This window comes from Dendropsophus ebraccatus, chromosome 8 (assembly GCF_027789765.1).
Source record: "Dendropsophus ebraccatus isolate aDenEbr1 chromosome 8, aDenEbr1.pat, whole genome shotgun sequence".
NCBI classification, from domain to species: domain Eukaryota; kingdom Metazoa; phylum Chordata; class Amphibia; order Anura; family Hylidae; genus Dendropsophus; species Dendropsophus ebraccatus.
This window is the reverse complement of record NC_091461.1, coordinates 112,711,266-112,730,622: the sequence shown is the minus strand read 5'-3', so window position 1 is coordinate 112,730,622 and position 19,357 is coordinate 112,711,266. Positions and strand designations below refer to the sequence as shown.

At 44.6% G+C, this 19,357-nt stretch overlaps 1 protein-coding gene across 1 annotated transcript in view; it reads left to right on the top strand.

Moving 5' to 3' along the window:
* Window positions 1-3,703: 3,703 nt before the first annotated feature.
* SLC44A5 (solute carrier family 44 member 5) overlaps window positions 3,704-19,357 on the top strand; it is an 85,003-nt gene continuing 69,349 nt past the window's right edge. The window contains exon 1 of the mRNA XM_069981462.1: window positions 3,704-3,834. Coding sequence (XP_069837563.1) covers window positions 3,798-3,834 — 37 coding nt within the window. The 5' untranslated portion in view covers window positions 3,704-3,797. The remainder of the gene's footprint in view (window positions 3,835-19,357) is intronic.

The following is a 19,357-nucleotide window of genomic DNA, read 5'->3' as shown; positions in this document are numbered from 1 at the left end:
CATCTTGGCAGAGGGAATCTTTCCAATAATAGAATATTCTCCCCTCAGCAATAGCCTAATACAGTATGTGCCACTTGGCTACGCAATGTCCTCTTAGATCTGATGACATCTTTCTATCATAGCCAGCAGGACGTTTTTCAGCAATTTGCTCTACAGCCCTTTTAGGGATTGGACCAGACAAGCTAGTCTTCACTTCCCTGCACAACAATGAAGCTTGGGCCCCCATGATCTTGTCCTCAGGGTCATCCAGACATCACTTCTAGGCCCCTGATCATAGTAAGTCAGATACTTGCCCATTTTGCCCACTTCTAACACATCAGCATCAAGAACTGACTACTTGCTGCCTGATCTCCCACCCCATAACAGGCGCTATTGTCACCAGATATTACATAATGTTCCCATCCCCTGACAGTGGTGTTAATGTTATGGTTAGATGGTGTAGATGACCATTGCCAGGGACACAATATCCCAGGACCAAACAGAGAATACCCCATGATCAGTGCCAAACAGAGAATACCCCATGATCAGTACCAAACAGAGAATACCCCATGATCAGTGCCAAACAGAGAATACCCCATGATCAGTGCCAAACAGAGAATACCCCATGATCAGTACCAAACAGAGAATACCCCATGATCAGTGCCAAACAGAGAATACCCCATGATCAGTGACAAACAGAGAATACCCCATGACCAGTGCCAGGATGAGAATAAATCATGATCAGTGCCAAACAGAGAATACCCCATGACCAGTGCCAAACAGAGAATACCCCATGACCAGTGCCAGACAGAGAATACTCCATGACCAGTGCCAAACAGAGAATACACCATGATCAGTGCCAAACAGAGAATACCGCATGACCAGTGCCAGACTGAGAATACCCCATGATTAGTGCCAGACTGAGAATAACCCATGATCAGTACCAGAGAATATCCCATGACCAGTGCCAAACAGAGAATACCCCGTGGCCAGTGCTAGACAGAGAATACCCCATGACCAGTGCCAGACTGAGAATACCCCATGATCAGTACCAAACAGAGAATACCCCATGATCAGTACAAAACAGAGAATACCCCATGATCAGTGCCAGACAGAGAATACCGCATGACCAGTGCCAGGCAAAGAATACTCCATGATCAGTGCCAGGCAGAGAACAACCAGTGACCGATGCCAGGCAGAGAATACTCCATGACCAGTGCCAAACAGAAAATACCCCATGATCAGTGCCAAACAGAGAATACCCCATGACCAGTTTCAGGATGAGAATACCTCATGACCAGTGCCAAACAGAGAATACTCCATGACCAGTGCCAGAAAGAGAATACTCTATGATCAGTGCCAGGTAGATAATACCCAATGACCAGTGCCAAGCAGAGAATAACCAATGACCAGTACCAGGCAGAGAATACTCCATGATTAGTGCCAAGGAGATAATACTCAATGACCAGTGCCAAGATGAGAATACCCAATGACCAGTGCCAGGCAGATAAAAATCCATGATCAGTGCCAGGCAGAGAATACCCCATGACCAGTGCCAGGAAAAGAATACCCCATGACCACGGTCAGAGATTATCCCATGACCAGTGCCACAGAATGCCTCAAACATACCCTGTAAGTAATGCAAGCCATAGAGCGCCTCCATAATCAGCGTTACATTTTTCTGTTTAGTACACCAGGGGGGACGTATCAAAAGGCGAAAATGCCTTTTTTTGGCAAAGGGTATTTTTGTGAATATTTTATTCGCATGTCCCCCATCTGCACCACCTTCCTCAGTGGGGCGGAGAGGGGGGCGTGGCCTCTGCGTGCGCCGCATTTATCATTTTTCCTACGGAAAAATGACACTGAAACCTACGCCAGCTATGAGCGCCTCTACATAAATACATAATAAACACATAAATACATATAAACACATAGATGCACACACACCATAGAGTACACAACCACACCACACTCAAAAACGCACCCACACAAACTGGCCTCATGATGTATACAATTTTAAGCACACAATGTCAACATAATGCAGTCATGATTACAACACACACATTAACACACTCAATCACTATAAGCATGCGCACACACACACACACACACACACACACACACACACATAGTGTCACCATTCTGAACACAATGAAAACACACACAGACACTGTCACTACACTCCTGTACACACACAGTGTCATAATGCTGATCACAATCACGCACCATCCTCTACATACACAGTGGAGGAGATTTATCAAACTGGTGTATAGTAGAACTGGCTCAGTTGCCCCTAGCAACCAATCAGATCCCACCTTTCATTTTTCAAAGAATCTTTGAGGATTTAAAAGTGGAATCTGGTTGCTAGGGGCAACTGGGCCAGTTCTACTTTACACCAGTTTGATAAAACTCCACCAGTGTCTCTTTGCTGTTCACAATCACATATCCTGTACATACACAGTATCACCATGCTGTTCACAATCACACACCATCCTGTATAAACATACGGTGTCACCACTGTTCACAATCACACACCATCCTGTATACACATACGGTGTCACCACTGTTCACAATCACACACCATCCTGTATACACACAGTGTCACCACTGTTCACAATCACACACCATCCTGTATACACACTGTGTCACCACTGTTCACAATCACACACCATCCTGTATACACACAGTGTCACCACTGTTCACAATCACACACCATCCTGTATACACACTGTGTCACCACTGTTCACAATCACACACCATCCTGTATACACATACGGTGTCACCACTGTTCACAATCACACACCATCCTGTATACCCACACAGTGTCACTCACAATCACACACCATCCTGTATACACACTGTGTCACCACTATTCACAATCACACACCATCCTGTATACACATACAGTGTCACCACTGTTCACAATCACATACCATCCTGTATACACATACGGTGTCACCACTGTTCACAATCACACACCATCCTGTATACACATACGGTGTCACCACTGTTCACAATCACACACCATCCTGTATACACACTGTGTCACCACTGTTCACAATCACATACCATCCTGTATACACATACGGTGTCACCACTGTTCACAATCACACACCATCCTGTATACACACTGTGTCACCACTGTTCACAATCACACACCATCCTGTATACCCACACAGTGTCACTCACAATCACACACCATCCTGTATACACACGGTGTCACCACTGTTCACAATCACACACCATCCTGTATACCCACACAGTGTCACTCACAATCACACACCACCCTGTATACACACAGTGTCACCACTGTTCACAATCACACACCATCCTGTATACCCACACAGTGTCACTCACAATCACACACCATCCTGTATACACATACGGTGTCACCACTGTTCACAATCACACACCATCCTGTATACACACTGTGTCACCACTGTTCACAATCACACACCATCCTGTATACCCACACAGTGTCACTCACAATCACACACCATCCTGTATACACACGGTGTCACCACTGTTCACAATCACACACCATCCTGTATACCCACACAGTGTCACTCACAATCACACACCATCCTGTATACACATACGGTGTCACCATGCTGTTCACAATCACACTGCTGTTCTCTATAGAGAGTCTCTCCTCCCCTCAATCATAGCCATCCCTCCCATTCCCAGCCCCAGCAGCTTCATCCTTGCTCAGTACACACAGTAAGTGTCACACAGGCAGGGACCCTCACATGCCATTACAGCGGCAACAAAGAGCCCCCTGACTCAGCCGGGAGAGCATCTCCTCCAGCCTGGGGAAGATGGGCAGGAGGGGGGGTGCCCACACCTCTCCATTTGGTAAGTCCTTTTTCACTATAGAACGCTGCTTGTGGTATGGTCCATTCTGTCCTCGGTGGGCTCAGGCTGGGACTGGGGTCTATCATCTGAGACATTGTAAACACTTGTATCTGCATTGAGGACGACGCTGTGATTCGTTGCCCCTGGTGCATTGTGTGGTTTGGGGTAGGACAGATTTGGGGTCCTGATGGGGGGGGGGCATCTAGTGCATAGACCTGTGGGGGGAAGGGGGGGGGGGTCTGCACTATAGCTGGGCCTATGCCCACATCTACTGTTTGCAATGCCATCCCTATGGCTGGACTAGAGCTGGGGGCATCACTTGCTGGGTACCCCCCATACCTATCAGTGCATAGCTCATTTATTAAGGACAATACATTGTGATGCCAGAGCCAGACTAAAATGTGAAAGTTCCCACCAGTACCACAACAATGAGGCTGTCTGCTGTCACCCGCAGCCTCCTGCTCCAGGACCGGCCACTGGCCTGCTTGTCGTCAGGCATTCCATGAAGGATATTATTATTATTCCAGGAAGGCTCCCATTGTCAGGTGCAGCCAGGCGATATGAGGTCACATGAGGGAGAAGGATTTATTCACAGCCTTGTCAAACAGCTGACGCAGAGGATTTCAGCTATGTATCCACTCACACTTAGAAGGGGCCCTGCCGCACTGGACAGAAGAGCTAGCAATCACGTGAAGGACCCCCAGATGTGATGTTTCTATCCTTCATGTGCGGAAAAGTACCAGGAGCTTGGTTATTGATTCCTGCATTGTGACGGCTTTGTCAAGGCATTGGGGGAGGACTACAAGTCCAAGCATGCCTAGTCTGTCCTGCAGAAGCTATGTCACAAGTAGATGCCTTCTAGTCATAGTGTGTGTTTAACAGTCCTAGGCAGTCCTGATTGGTCCTTATAGGTATCTGCATTTGGGGTGGTCTACTGTGCAAGACCCTGTTAGGATTTAGAGCTGGTTTTATGGAAAAAGGGCCCTTGGGCAACACATGAGATAGCCCCTCCATATACACATCTGCATCATACTATTTATAATACTTTCACACATAGCAAGTTTCCCGCACAATGCTGCCATTCTCTGTCCAAAGAAAATTGCCATTCAAGGGGCAAAAAATACTTCCATACAATGCCTAAATAATACAGCCACACAATGCATAAATAATACTTCTATACAAAGCCTAAATAATACTGCCATTCAGTGCAGGAATAATGCCGCTATACAAAGTCTAAATAATACTTTCATATAATGCCTAAATAATACAGCCATACATTGCCCAAATAATACTTCTATACAATGCCTAAATAATACGGCCATATAATGCCTAAATATTACAGCCATACAATGCATAAATAATACTTCCATACAATGCCTAAATAATACTGTAATTCAGTGGCCAAATAATACTGCCATCCAGTGCAGGAATAATGCCGCCATACAATGCCTAAATAATACAGCCATACAATGCCTAAATAATAAAGCCATACAATGCATAAATAATACAGCCATCAAATGCTTTAATAATACAGCCATACAATGCCTAAATAATATGGCCATATAATGCCTAAATAATACAGCCATACAATGCCTAAATAATACAGCCATACAATGCATAAATAATACAGCCTTCAAATGCTTTAATAATACAGCCATACAATGCCTAAATAATACTGAGATACAATGCCTAAATAATATGGCCATACAATGCCTAAATAATACCCCTATACAATGTGCTTCTATATTTTTTCATATAACAATGCCATATTCTTTTTTACATAGTACTGCCATTCAGCATCTATGTAATGTTGCTATTCAGTATCCAAATAATACTGCCATATAATGCCTATTTTATACCCAAATATTATTACTATATACAGCACACACAACATTGCTATGTGTTTCCCACACAGGCCTGTCACACAGTGTGTATGTATAAAATTGTCAGTGTCTAAATAATACCGCCTGCCATACAATGTTTAAAACCACAATACAGTATGGATATAATAATACAAAAGGTTGCTCATATTTTTTTGAATGCAATACAATCATTCAGTGAGCATACAAAGTTGCTTGACCAGGGTATTGTAGAGTACAGTCCCTCAGGAGGGGGATTTATATCCGTATAAAACAACAATATCCAACATCCAGAATTAGACCAGCAGATCCAATGAGAAGAACTATAAAGAAGGGGAGGTCCTTGGAGCTACATGACCAGGCACATCAACATATTGGTAAGCTTTCCATTCTGTTAACCCCATATTACCCCCAGCCGCCATCACATGGGCTATGTAATAGGCTTAGTAAACGAGCGCCGATTTAGCAGATCCGTTCTTGTTTACATTATTGATCGGGGCCCCATACACCCATGTAATAGGACCCCCAATAATATCCCAAATATAACGCCAACTCCAAGGAACTCCACCCTCCAGCTGCTACCACCCCGCAAACAAACACCTCACAGAATTGTAACCAACTCCTCTCCCACTGTGGCCGTGTACTAAATGCTGGAGATACTCTTTACACTCCTTTTACCGATCCCCAACTATTACCAACTCCATGAAAACACCAACTTAGGGTGGGCGGGAGCGGTAACTTGCCTAACCTGCGGTGACTGGACTCTTCCCGCACTTTTCCCTTATATATCAGGGTCCCTAAACTCCACCCCTTAGCCTAATATGGCCCCCTTAGCCCCTCCCTAGACACCCTGTCATGCGGGCCTCCGCCTATGCCTGTGGCTCTAGTTCTCAGCTTATTTAGTGTCTGAATAATATTGCCATACAATACATACATAGTACCGCCTTACCGTATGCGAATAATGGGGTAGATATGTCAAACATGGTGTACAGTAGAACTGGCTCAGTTGCCCCTAGCAACCAATCAGATTCCACCTTTCATTTTCCAAAGAGTCTGTGAGGAATGAGAGGTGGAATCTGATTGGTTGCTAGGGGCAACTGAGCCCGTTTCACTTTACACCACGTTTGATAAATCTCCCCCATAATATTTCTATACATGTCTTTATATGTTTATAGTTTTACTGCTATTCGGTGCCTATATAAAACTACTATTCATTGTCCTCATAAGACTAGAATTAGATGCCTAGAGAATGGGGTAAATGGTAGAGTCCCTGGTGCTTCAGGTTAGTCTAGATCAGGGATGACAAACTCAGGCCCTCCGGTTGTTGAAAAAACTCCTACACAAACACACACACACACACACACACACAATTTTTCTTCTTTTAGATCAACTGGACACAGCAAGTGCCAGAGATTTGTTATTTACTTCTATAAAAAAAAAAATCTCAAATCTTCCAGTACTTATCAGCTGCTGTATGTACTGCAGGAAGAGGTGTATTCTTTCCAGTCTGACACAGTGCTCTCTGCTGCCACCTCTGTCCATGTCAGGAACTGTCAAGAGCAGGATCCAACCCACATAAAAAACCTCTCCTGCTCTCCAGACTGTAAAGAATACACCACTTCCTGCAGGACATACAGCAGCTGATAAGTACTGGAAGAGTTGAGATTTTTTTAATAGAAGTAAATTACAAATCTATGGCACCAGTTGATTTAAATAAAAAAAAAAATTGGAGTAAACTACCCCTTTAAAGGGGGTATTACTATCTGAGAAACTAGGTGACCGGGGGGTCTGACCGATAGGGTGATCTTGATAATGGGGGCCCGAGTGTCCTGTTAGAAGGGAGTGGTGGCGCCCATGCACTACCCAACACTCCATTCTCTATTGAAGTTGATGGAAACAGGTAAAGACTGTACTCGGTTCTTCCCATAGGCGGTGTGCATGCTAACGGGAGGCTGGGGTCCCAGTTCTCAAGACCGGAGAAAGGGGTTGACCTTCTCAGATGGTGATAGGGAATACCTCTTTGGGGGTCTTCTCTGTAATGGGCACACTGAATGGCCGTCAGTTTAAGGAGCTTGCGGTTTGGCGCGGTCTTGGTGTCTCATGGCGATCATGTGGCGTTAACCTAGAGAGAAAAGTCGATTTTTATAAATGAATCCACTGCAGACATGAAGGGGTTAACGGCGGGCTTCCTCATTACACTCCTCAGTCATTTAGTAATTTCCTCTAACCTGGGCCCATGCTGAAATAATTGCAGAAATATTGGACAACATGAATGTGGTAACGTGCGGTGCCAGCAATGACTTCCCAACCAAAAAGGTTCCTCCGGGAGCCGTCACATCACGTGTTGGCTGTATACTGCAGGTATATAGCGGAATATCAGAATAATGCTATTCGTATGTATACAGCGGTGCGCCTGATGGGGGCGGGGTCAGCAGTCATCTCATTATCTTAGAGGGTGGGGTCAGCAGAGTTATCTCATCATTAGAGGGAGGGGTCAGCAGAGTCATCTCATTATCATTAGAGGGAGGAGTCAGCAGAGTGATCTCATTATCATTAGAGGGTGGGGTCAGCAGTCATCTCATTATCATTAGAGGGAGGAGTCAGCAGAGTCATCTCATTATCATTAGAGAAAGGAGTCAGCAGAGTCATCTCATTATCATTAGAGAAAGGAGTCAGCAGAGTCATCTCATTATCATTAGAGAAAGGAGTCAGCAGAGTCATCTCATTATCATTAGAGGGCGTGGTCAGCAGAGTCATCTCATTATCATTAGAGGGAGGGGTCAGCAGTGTCATCTCATTATCATTAGAGGGAGGAGTCAGCAGTCATCTCATTATCATTAGAGGGAGGGGTCAGCAGAGTCATCTCATTATCATTAGAGGGAGGGGTCAGCAGAGTCATCTCATTATTAGAGGGAGGGGTCAGCAGTCGTCTCATCATTAGAGGGCGGTGTCAGCAGATTCATTTCATTATCATTGGAGGGCGGAGTCAGCAGAGTCATCTCATTATCATTAGAGGGAGGGGTCAGCAGTGTCATCTCATTATCATTAGAGGGAGGAGTCAGCAGTCATCCCATTATCATTAGAGGGAGGAGTCAGCAGAGTCATCTCATTATTATTAGAGGGAGGAGTCAGCAGAGTCATCTCATTATTAGAGGGAGGAGTCAGCAGTCATCTCATTATCATTAGAGGGCGGGGTCAGCAAAGAAGTATCATTTTCATTAGAGGGAGGAATCAGTAGAGACATTAGTCACTATTAGTAGAGGGTGGGGCATCAGGGTCATTCCATAAATAGAGAGTGGGGTTAAGAATCATCTCATTATCATTAGTGGGCGGGGTTAGCTGAGTCATCTTATTATCATTAGAGGGCGGGGTCAGCAGTGTCATCTCATTATCATTAGAGGGAGGGGTCAGCAGTGTTATCTCATTATCATTAGAGGGAGGGGTCAGAAGTAATCTCATTATCATTAGAGGGAGGAGTCAGCAGAGTCATCTCATTATCATTAGAGGAAGGGGTCAGAAGTCATCTCATTATCATTAGAGGGCGGGGTCAGCAGTTATCTCATTATCATTAGAGGGTGGGGTCAGCAGTCATCTCATTATCATTAGAGGACAGACACGCAGTGGACCCCAGTGCAGTTGCTGTATATATGGGCCCCTAGCTCTATGAGGGTACGTTCACAGGCGGAAATTCTGAGCTGAACCCCCGCCGCGGACTCTGTTCGGAATCCTATGACATGTCAATTCTTTGGGCAGAGAGTGGCGGAGAGCAGAGGAGCACAACACGTTACATTGAGACACTGAGGCAGGTGGGATTCCAAACGGAGTCTGTGGCGGGCGATCCGCTCGAAATTTCTGAGCGGAGGCAGGTGATTTACAGCCTGCATTATACTCCAGAGCTGCACTCACCAGACTGCAGAATTAGGAATGCCGCCCTCGATGATACAAGCTGTAATCAGTAGATTATAAGAAATGCAGTGAACAGTTATACTGTGTTTAAAAAACTGTTACCCATGATTCATAGCGACTCTAAGGGCCCTGTTCCACCGGATGATTATCGTTCGTATAATCGTTAACGATAAACGATCGAAACGACCGTTATTACGAAAGACCTGAAATCGTTCACCCATTTACACGGAAAGATAATCGTTACTTGTAATCATTCTTGCCGAACGACTTCTTATTCAATGCGAACGATTTGCGAACGAGCAACGATAAAAATAGGTCCAGGTCTTATTAAACGATCAGCGATTTCTCGTTCGGTCGTTAGTCGTTAACTGCTATTCAAACGAACGATTATCGTTTAGATTTAACGATAATCTGAACGATAATCGTCCTGTGGAATAGGGCCCTAAGTGTGTCCCTTTAAGATCTCAAGAACTTCTCCTTAGTGATTAAATTTCTAGTTAGTGAATTCAGTCGTCATCTCGTTCTCCCACTCGTGTATGGGCGAGATCTTCAGGACAGCATGGAGTGGGCACGTTCTAGGCGGGTGAGATGAGTTCTGTGGATGACATTCGTCTGATGATTTCCTTATCAGTCAGAGAGTCCTGGGGTCACCCGGTGCCGATCACATCTCCTCTGTGCTGCAGATCTCAACACTTCCCCCGATCAATACTTTGCACAATTACATTACCATTACCAGGATGAGTCCCTGAACCGGGCAACGGCCAATGTAAGATGCAGATTTCTCTATCCGAGTCTGAATACAATGGAAAATTCCAAGAGAGGCGATTGCTGAGATCATTTTCACACTTTCAATTAGTTTAATGCGCAGCGCAGATCTGTACTGCAGCACACGGCCTGGTTATTCAGCCAAGGAATATTGTATAGGATCAATGGAAGGAAATCCCTGTCCTAGGACGCCACCTAAAGCTGGCCATACCCGTGGGGCCAAATCAACTGGTGCCAGAAAGTGTCAGAGATTTGTGAATTACTTCTATTAAAAAAAAAAAAAAAATCTCAAGTCTTCCAGTACTTATCAGCTGCTGTATGTCCTACAGGAAGTGGTGTATTCTTTCTAGTCTGGAGAGCACAAGAGGTATTCTATGGGGAATTACTCCTTCTCTGGACAGTTCCTGACATGGACAGAGGTGGCAGCAGAGAGCAGTGTGTCAATTTGGAAAGAATACACCTCTTCCTGCAGGGCATACAGCAGCTAATAAGTACTGGAAGACTTTAGATTTTTTTTAATAGAAGTAAATGACAAATCTCTGGCACTTTCTGACACCAGTTGATTTGAAAGAAAAAGATTTTCGAGGGAGTACCCCTTTAATTAATGTTTTTGTGTACAGTTGTCACCTGTTTGCACAACAGTTTTTCAACTTTTTGGGTGAAAGCATTGATTACCCTCCCCCATGAGGTATATATGATATAAAATGTTACACAGGGATGGGGTTTCGGCAGGCGCGTGGGACGCCCCGGATTATAGCGCCCTATTCATCCTTATCTCCTTACCGATAGCGACGATTTCTCCGTCTTGTTTATCCACAAACATGTCCTTGGATGTGAGATGACAGGAGCGCGGTGACATTTGTTACAGGGACACCACAGCTGTGTATGGAAACACAAAGGAGCTCTATTTAACAATCTGAACCCATGTGGAGTAACAATAGCTCCATTATGCCGCATAATTACCAAATTCAACATGACGAGCAACTTCAAGAACGCTCCATCTCTATTCAGAGACCTCCTTCTCCTTCTTCTCCTCGTCTTTTGTCTGCTCAGGATTTCTCGTGCTTTCATTGTAGCACAGGCCTGAATATCATAGAAATGCATAAAACCGCTTACTGTATCAGAAAACCCAACAAAGGTCCGATGAGGAGTGTTCTCCAACAAAGGTCCGCTTCTCAGATGGTCACCACCGATGAGGAGTGTTCTACAACAAAGGTCCGCTTCTTGGATACGGCCCTCGATGAGACAAGCTGGAGTGTTCTACAACAAAGGTCTGCTTCTTGAATGGTCACCATCGATGAGTAGTTACAGTGTTCTGATACAGACTTCGCCATTGACATCTATTGCTAGGTCTGGAGATGACCACCTACGTTGTAAAGGAGATGGTACAAACCAGGTGCCAATGTTCTAACCACATCCAACCATTGTTGGATGTGGTGCTTTCATTGTAGCACAAGCCTGAATATCATAGAAACGCATAAACCCACTTACTGTATCAGAAGACCCAACAAAGGTCCGTTTCTTGGATGGTCACAAACGATGAGGAGTGTTCTCCAACAAAGGTCCGCTTCTTGGATGGTCACCACCGATGAGGAGTGTTCTACAACAAAGGTTCGCTTCTCGGATGGTCACCACCGATGAGGAGTGTTCTACAACAAAGGTTCGCTTCTCGGATGGTCACCACCGATGAGGAGTGTTCTACAACAAAGGTCCGCTTCTCGGATGGTCACCACCGATGAGGAGTGTTCTACAACAAAGGTCCGCTTCTTGGATGGTCACCACCGATGAGTAGTTACAGTGTTCTGATACAGACTTCGCCATTGACATCTATTGCTAGGTCTGGAGATGACCACCTACGTTGTATAGGAGATGGTACAAACCAGGTGCCAATGTTCTAACCACGTCCAACCATTGCCATCAATTTGAACCTTATTTTTCTAAGGGTAAAAGCTCTGATACAGATCTACATGAGTGCTTTAGTAAAAACATCTCACAGCTTGTACTGATTCTAAATTTAAAGAAGTCCAACAGTTGTTTTTTTTTTTAATTCGGCAGCTGGCAAGGGGGAATTTGATTACAAGTACGAACTTACCTGTCTCCGTGCCTGCAGTGGGATCGGCCTCGGAACTACCACCGGGCTCTCCCCCCGTGACACGTCACAACCTGGCTGATGAACTGACCGCTCAGCCATGCCACGGTGAGTGATGGGACAGGCCTCGGGACCCCCGCCAGAAGGCATTATTCCCTGAGTTGCGAGGTTATCACAACTCGGGGGAAAATGCCTTCTGGCAGGGGTCCTGGGGCCGGTCCTATCGCTCACCGTGGCATGGGGAGAGGTAAGGCCTGTCCTGGCTGAGGGACTGGCCGCTCAGCCAATCAGTGACTGGAACAGTGTCCCGCGACAGTCACTAACAGGCTAAGTGGCCAGACCATCAGCCGAGTCGTGATGTGTCAGCGCCGGAGATTCCAGAGCCGACGGGGGTCACAAGACAATTACCCAATACAACATGACGTGGAGTTTCCCTTTAAACCAACTCCATGATTCAAAGCGAAAACCTGGCAGAACATTAATTAGATGGAAATTTCAGCATATGCGCCCGTCTAGGCGGCGGCTGCAGACGTATAAACATGCCGACTTAACTGCTATTTACGTGTATTAATATTTACACTCTGACCTTTTATGAATGTGTAATGGATGACTTGTTACCAGTTCCCGAGACAGAAGCAGCCATTACTGTCTGCAGCTTTTACCGCAGTCTTCAGCACGGCTCACAGGATGCGCGGACGCTCACAGCAGTCTAAGGTCTTCAACACCACAGCGACCACAACACAAATAGCCAATGTCTGAGTATTCTACACTGCTGCATGAATAAGTGTAGAGTGTTTGGTACAATGTACCAGCAACTGGAGGGATGATATTGCTGTAAAACATCAGAGCTGTGATGTCACCTGTGTTACATACTGAATTTACAAATATAAAAAAAATAAATAAATTATATTATATATATATATATATATATATATATATATATATATATATATATATATAGTAAAAGGCTGATCTCATCTGGATCGCTACCTTTTTAACCAATCTGCTGATCGCAGGTGGTCCAGAACTTGCTGCTAGCTGCACATTTTTCCTGCAGTGGCCACTGGTGGAGATATATGGTATTACATGATGAATGGATGAGAATGTAATATATGGTTGTATGCCCTAGTTAGAGCCATTAGGTATAGAGACTCTCTGATCTGGCTAATACAGGGTTGGACAGGGACCCCCCTCTTTGACATCCATACCCCTACGGCTATGTTCACGCATTGGCCATTGTTTGACGCGTCCATTGTTTGCAGTGTCAGTGTTTTACATGTTCCTGTGGCCATACTGCCATATCAGCCACAGGAACACTATTTTATTCCTATTTAGATTGCCGGCACCTTTTGGTGTGTCTGCAAGTCAATTAGCAATAGACCTCTATACAATGTATGGCCGGCAGCATAGCCTTAGGCCCTGTTCACACATGGTATAACACCGGCCGTTCTGCGACCCGGCCGAGTGACAGTACGGCCGGCGTCAGAGAAGATCATCCCAGATGGTACTGCAGTACCGGCCGGATGATCTTTATTTCTGGTGAATTTGGATGCGGCGCACTTGTGTGAACATAGCCTAATAATGAGATAATTGATATGAGTGGAGCCTCGTAATATTAGATATGAATAGATGTCAATGTTTGAGTGACGAATGACGAGAATATTTCCATAGTACAACACCTGAAAAAACATGACCGTATGACAACCCATGTATAGCGCTATATGAAATTGGAAGTATATGGCAGTAAAGTAAGGACCCATAGACTTTAATGGGTGCTGAGTTACCGCTCTATACAACTCAGAAGCTAAAATACAACCGCATGTAAGAGCCCTAAGTGACCCGCGGCCGCAATGTAATGATGCTCACGAAAAAAAATCCCCTAGAGATTACAGTAAGCGTTAAATGTCGCCCGCTCGCTGCCTCTTGTTAAATAGTTTGGTCCTGTGATCACCGTGAATGGGATTTTTTTTTTATGCTATTCCCTTGAAGAAGAATTGAGTGATTGTTACGAAATGAGATGTATTGTACTAGGAAATAAGAGACCTGATATCTAAGTGGATATTGATTTGCGATAAAAGCCTTTGGAGATGAGTTTCCCCGAATGAATGGGCTTTTAGCTGCTTTGAGGGGAAACTTTCCTACAATTCAGTGGTTTTTAGTGATTACGCAAATGATGTATAAATCAAGAGCCATAAACAGGGTGACATCATTATTCAGGACGGCCGCCTCTCTACCTGGAGATGGAGACGTGCGGGTTATTTCATGCAGGTGCGTTATTGGCGGCTCACTGTGAAAGCATTGAATTATTTTGTCAGAATTCATATAAGGACACTGAGCGTAACGGGGGAACACACTGAATATTACATCTGGCAGAATGTACTAGAGCCATGTTATTCTACTATGACTGGTCGAGTGAATCTCTATGGGGTAGTGGTGTATCCAAAAACTGAAGTAATACAAGAACAAAACTTCCAAAATACTGCCCCCTATGTACACAAAGTATCTACTATAATACTGCCCCGATGTACAAAAAGTATCTACTATAATACTGCCCCATGTACGAAAAGTATCTACTATAATCCTGCCCCTATGGACGAAAACTATCTACTATAATACTGCTCCTATGTACAAAGAATATAACTACTATAATGTGGCTCAGGGAAGAAACAGAGTGCTGCACATCACACCTATGGCTGATACTAGTGCCGCTTGGCTAAATAAAAAACACATCAGAATTTTGTGTATGAATTGATCAAGCCATACTGCCCCATGTACCTCGTGCCGGTATCTGATACACATGGGTCCCTACACTAAGTCCACACCGTGCCAGTCAGTGGCCACCAACCCCGCAGGCGTGCACAGCCAGGGAACGGGGGCCATGGGACGGCCCTGCGACCCCCATGCCACAGGACCAGACCCAAAAACACCACACCAGAACCCGGCCAGCACCGCCGGCGGAGAAGGTCGCCCCCAAGCAGCACAAGTCTGGATAAGGTATTGCGCTCACCATAGCTGCAGCAAACAGAATGGGAAAAAAACAGGAGGGATTAAAACCATGTGCACTCAGGTGTCTCCTGCTAATTGCGGTCATGTGGGTCTCACCAGGAGGAGTGCAAAACACGGAGAAAAGAGAGAAACAAAATGTGGCTCAGGGAAGAAACAGAGTGCTGCACATCACACCTATGGCTGATACTAGTGCCGCTTGGCTAAATAAAAAACACATCAGAATTTTGTGTATGAATTGATCAAGCCATACTGCCCCATGTACCTCGTACCTCGAGCAGTATGGCTTGATCAATTCATACACAAAATTCTGATGTGTTTTTTATTTAGCCAAGCGGCACTAGTATCAGCCATAGGTGTGAGGTGCAGCACTCTGTTTCTTCCCTGAACCGCATAACTACTATAATACTGCTCCTATACACAAGACTATAACTACTATAATACTGCTCCTATACACAAGACTATAACTACTATAATACTGCTCCTATATACAAGAATATGACTACTATAATACTGCTCCTATATACAAGAATATGACTACTATAATACTGCTCCTATATACACATATATAACTACTATAATACTGCTCCTATATACAAGAATATAACTTCTATAATACTGCTCCTATATACAAGAATATAACTACTATAATGCTGCACCTATATACAGGACTATAACTACTATAATACTGCCTCTATATACAAGAATATAACTACTATAATACTGCTCCTATATACAAGAATATAGCTACTATAATACTGCTCCTATATACAAGAATATAACTACTATAATACTGCTCCTATATACAAGAATATAGCTACTATAATACTGCCTCCTATATACAAGAATATAACTACTATAATACTGCTCCTATATATAAGAATATAACTAATACAGTATACTATAAGGCTATGTACACACTATGTATAAGTACGGATGGCAACAACGGCCGTACTTTATGCGCCTGTGAACACTTCCTATTAATCTATGGGATCCCGGCCGGAGTGTATACACATCGGGATCCCGTGCGATGCCGCAAATAACTGACATGTCAGTTTTCTGTGGCCGCAATTCAATGAATTGCGGCCGTAGGGAACCCTGTCAGTTCACACAATGAAGCCAGCTCCGGCCGCCTGCTTCATAGTGTGCTGTGTGCTGCAGCCGGAAAGATCGTCCAGCCCGAACACAACGGCCGGTCTCACGCGTTGTGTGAACATAGCCTAATACTGCTCTCTTTGTAGTTGTACAATATAAGAAAGTGTCAGTTTTCAGATCACTTTATTACGCTCGCCCCCCCCCCCCCCCCCCCCTTCGCAGCAATAACCATTCTTATAGCTCGGGCACAACATGGCGCTGCGGCTGTAGATCTGCATTGTGTGACTTTTATTCAACATTATTGTGCTAACACATACTTTAAATGACTTTAGTGATGAGTGTTTTCCTGGTGGAGCGAGGCCTTGTCTGATTGAAAGAGCAGCGATATGATCAGCGCAGACAAGCGCCGCTGTAAATTGAGGTAGGAGCCGCTCTGAATACCAAGTATCACGTCTACCGCCAGGCCCCTTCTCCAAGGATACGAGTTACGTGTAGTTCACTTTGTTTATAGGAGCCATTAAAAAGAATTCTCAGATTTACTTACATTTCCCTAGAAGTTGCCGAATGTCAAGATGTTTACTCACCCGTGACGTCACAGGAAGCAGAAGATAGAAGAGACCGGGGAGATAGGGAGCAGGGGTGCAGTGTATGTGCTGGAGCAAATGGAGAACCCCTTTAAGGCCATGTTCAGACACTGTATGAACATCGGCCGTTTACACTGTCAGCACAGGCACATATCTTATACGGCCGCTGTTCACCTGTCAATTATTTTGTGCGGCCACAGAGAACCACAGCCTGTATACACTACGGCCATGGTTCCATAGACTGCTTTTCAATGAAGTAGTGCCGTTAAACAACGGCCATGGTTGCACTCTGCAACAACGGCTGTTGTATAATGTCCAAATACACTGTGTGAATGTGGCCAAATCATCAATATCTGATTAATGGGGGCACAACATCCAATACCCCAGCCAGAGCCAGGGAATCGGCATACACAGTGTACAAAGCCGGAAGGGGACAGCGCCATACATTGGGGGAGATTTAACAAACATGGTGTAAAGTGAAACTGGCTCAGTTGCCCCTAGCAACCAATCAGATTCCACCTTTCATTTTCCAAAGAGTCTGTGAGGAATGGAAGGTGGAATCTGATTGGTTGCTAGGGGCAACTGAGCCAGTTTCACTTTACACCATGTTTGATAAATCTCCCCCATTGTGTAGTGGTCATTTTGCGGTACTGCAACTTGGTTCTTATTGAAATGATTGGGAGCTGAGCTGCAGTAACCCAGCACATCTGTTATACAATGAACAGAGGTGCCTGCTGAGTGGGTGCCATGGCTCTGGGAAGCAGCTGATTGGCTGGGGTATTATATGTAGGACCCCCCATTAGATATTGATGCCCTGCCCTGAGGATAAGCATCAATGAAAATAGTTCTGGAAAACGACCATAAATCCAACTCCCCTTAAGGTACAGAACCAAGGTGGGGAAGGATTAGAAGTTTGCCCATTCCTTACCATGTACCATTTTGGTTGAGCGAGGCTGCAGTGTAAAGCATGAAGAAGACTATATTTAGAGAAGGTGGATCCCAAACAACCTTAGGGCCCTATTACAAAGGACGATTATCGTGCGAAAAAACGTTATATCGTTCGAATGTAAACGATAATCATTCTGTGTAATTGCATCGAAAAATCGTTTGTATGTTGTTGATCGTGGATTTAGATCCGAACCTAAAATTATCGTAAATCGTTCGCTGTAATTCCACATTCGTTTGCTCATTTGTTCACTAATCGTTCAGTGTAATTGCACATTGTTCATTGTTTTGCTGGGATCAGAAGGAATAAGCGATCATAGTAACGATCGTATCTAACGACCATCGTTCTGTCTAATATGATGAACGATTTCAGGTTAACGATAAACAATCTCGTTTGCGAACGTTTATCGTTAGTCGTCAATCGTTAAAAATCGCTCCGTGTTATAGGACCCTTAGTCTCCGGTAGACAATCCAGGATTAGGACACAAATGATTGCTTTTGTTCAGAAACAGCGCCACTCTTGTCTGGTGGCTGCATCTGGTAATGCAACATTTTAATAAATGTGGCTGAGCTGCAGTACCAGAGAAAGCCTCCAGACAAGAGTGGCGCTGTTTCTGAAAAAAAAAAACCTGCACAATCCTTGTCTATTTGTAGGGAATGGTTCTCCTTACCCCCCCCCCCCCCCCCCCCCCCCCGTGTTTGTCCTCTAAATGCTCGGAGCGCCTTCTCTTTGCTTAGGAAACCTTTGTCTCTGCAGTGAATGAGGATTCCTGCTACAAGTGATTACTGTTTGGAACTAAAAAGAATTGTTTTCCTCTCGGTCACAACAAAATGCTCATTTGTCACAGTCCATAAATAGCGGGATGGGACCGCGGGCCGATACAGTATAAGCAACAATCAGCGCGTTCATCTTATTGGTCACTCGCCTGGATCTAATCTGGGGCCTGGGAGATAAAAGCACATTGTGCAGAAAGGATTTACAGCAAGCGCAGAAAGCCATGTATCATATCACATCCAACCAGAGTCTCTATGACCTCTGCAAGACTGGACCTCAGGGCTGGATGCAGCAGGTTTTTTTATTTGTATTTTTTTCTTCTGCTCGTGTATTTCGCTCCTTGAGACTGGATGCATTGCAGCATTACATAAACAGTAATTTATCAAATCAACTGGTTTCAGAAAGTTATATAGATTTGTAATTCACTTCTATTTAAAAAATCTCTAAAAATCTTCCAGTACTTATCAGCTGCTGTATGTCCTGCAAGAAGTGGTGTATTCTT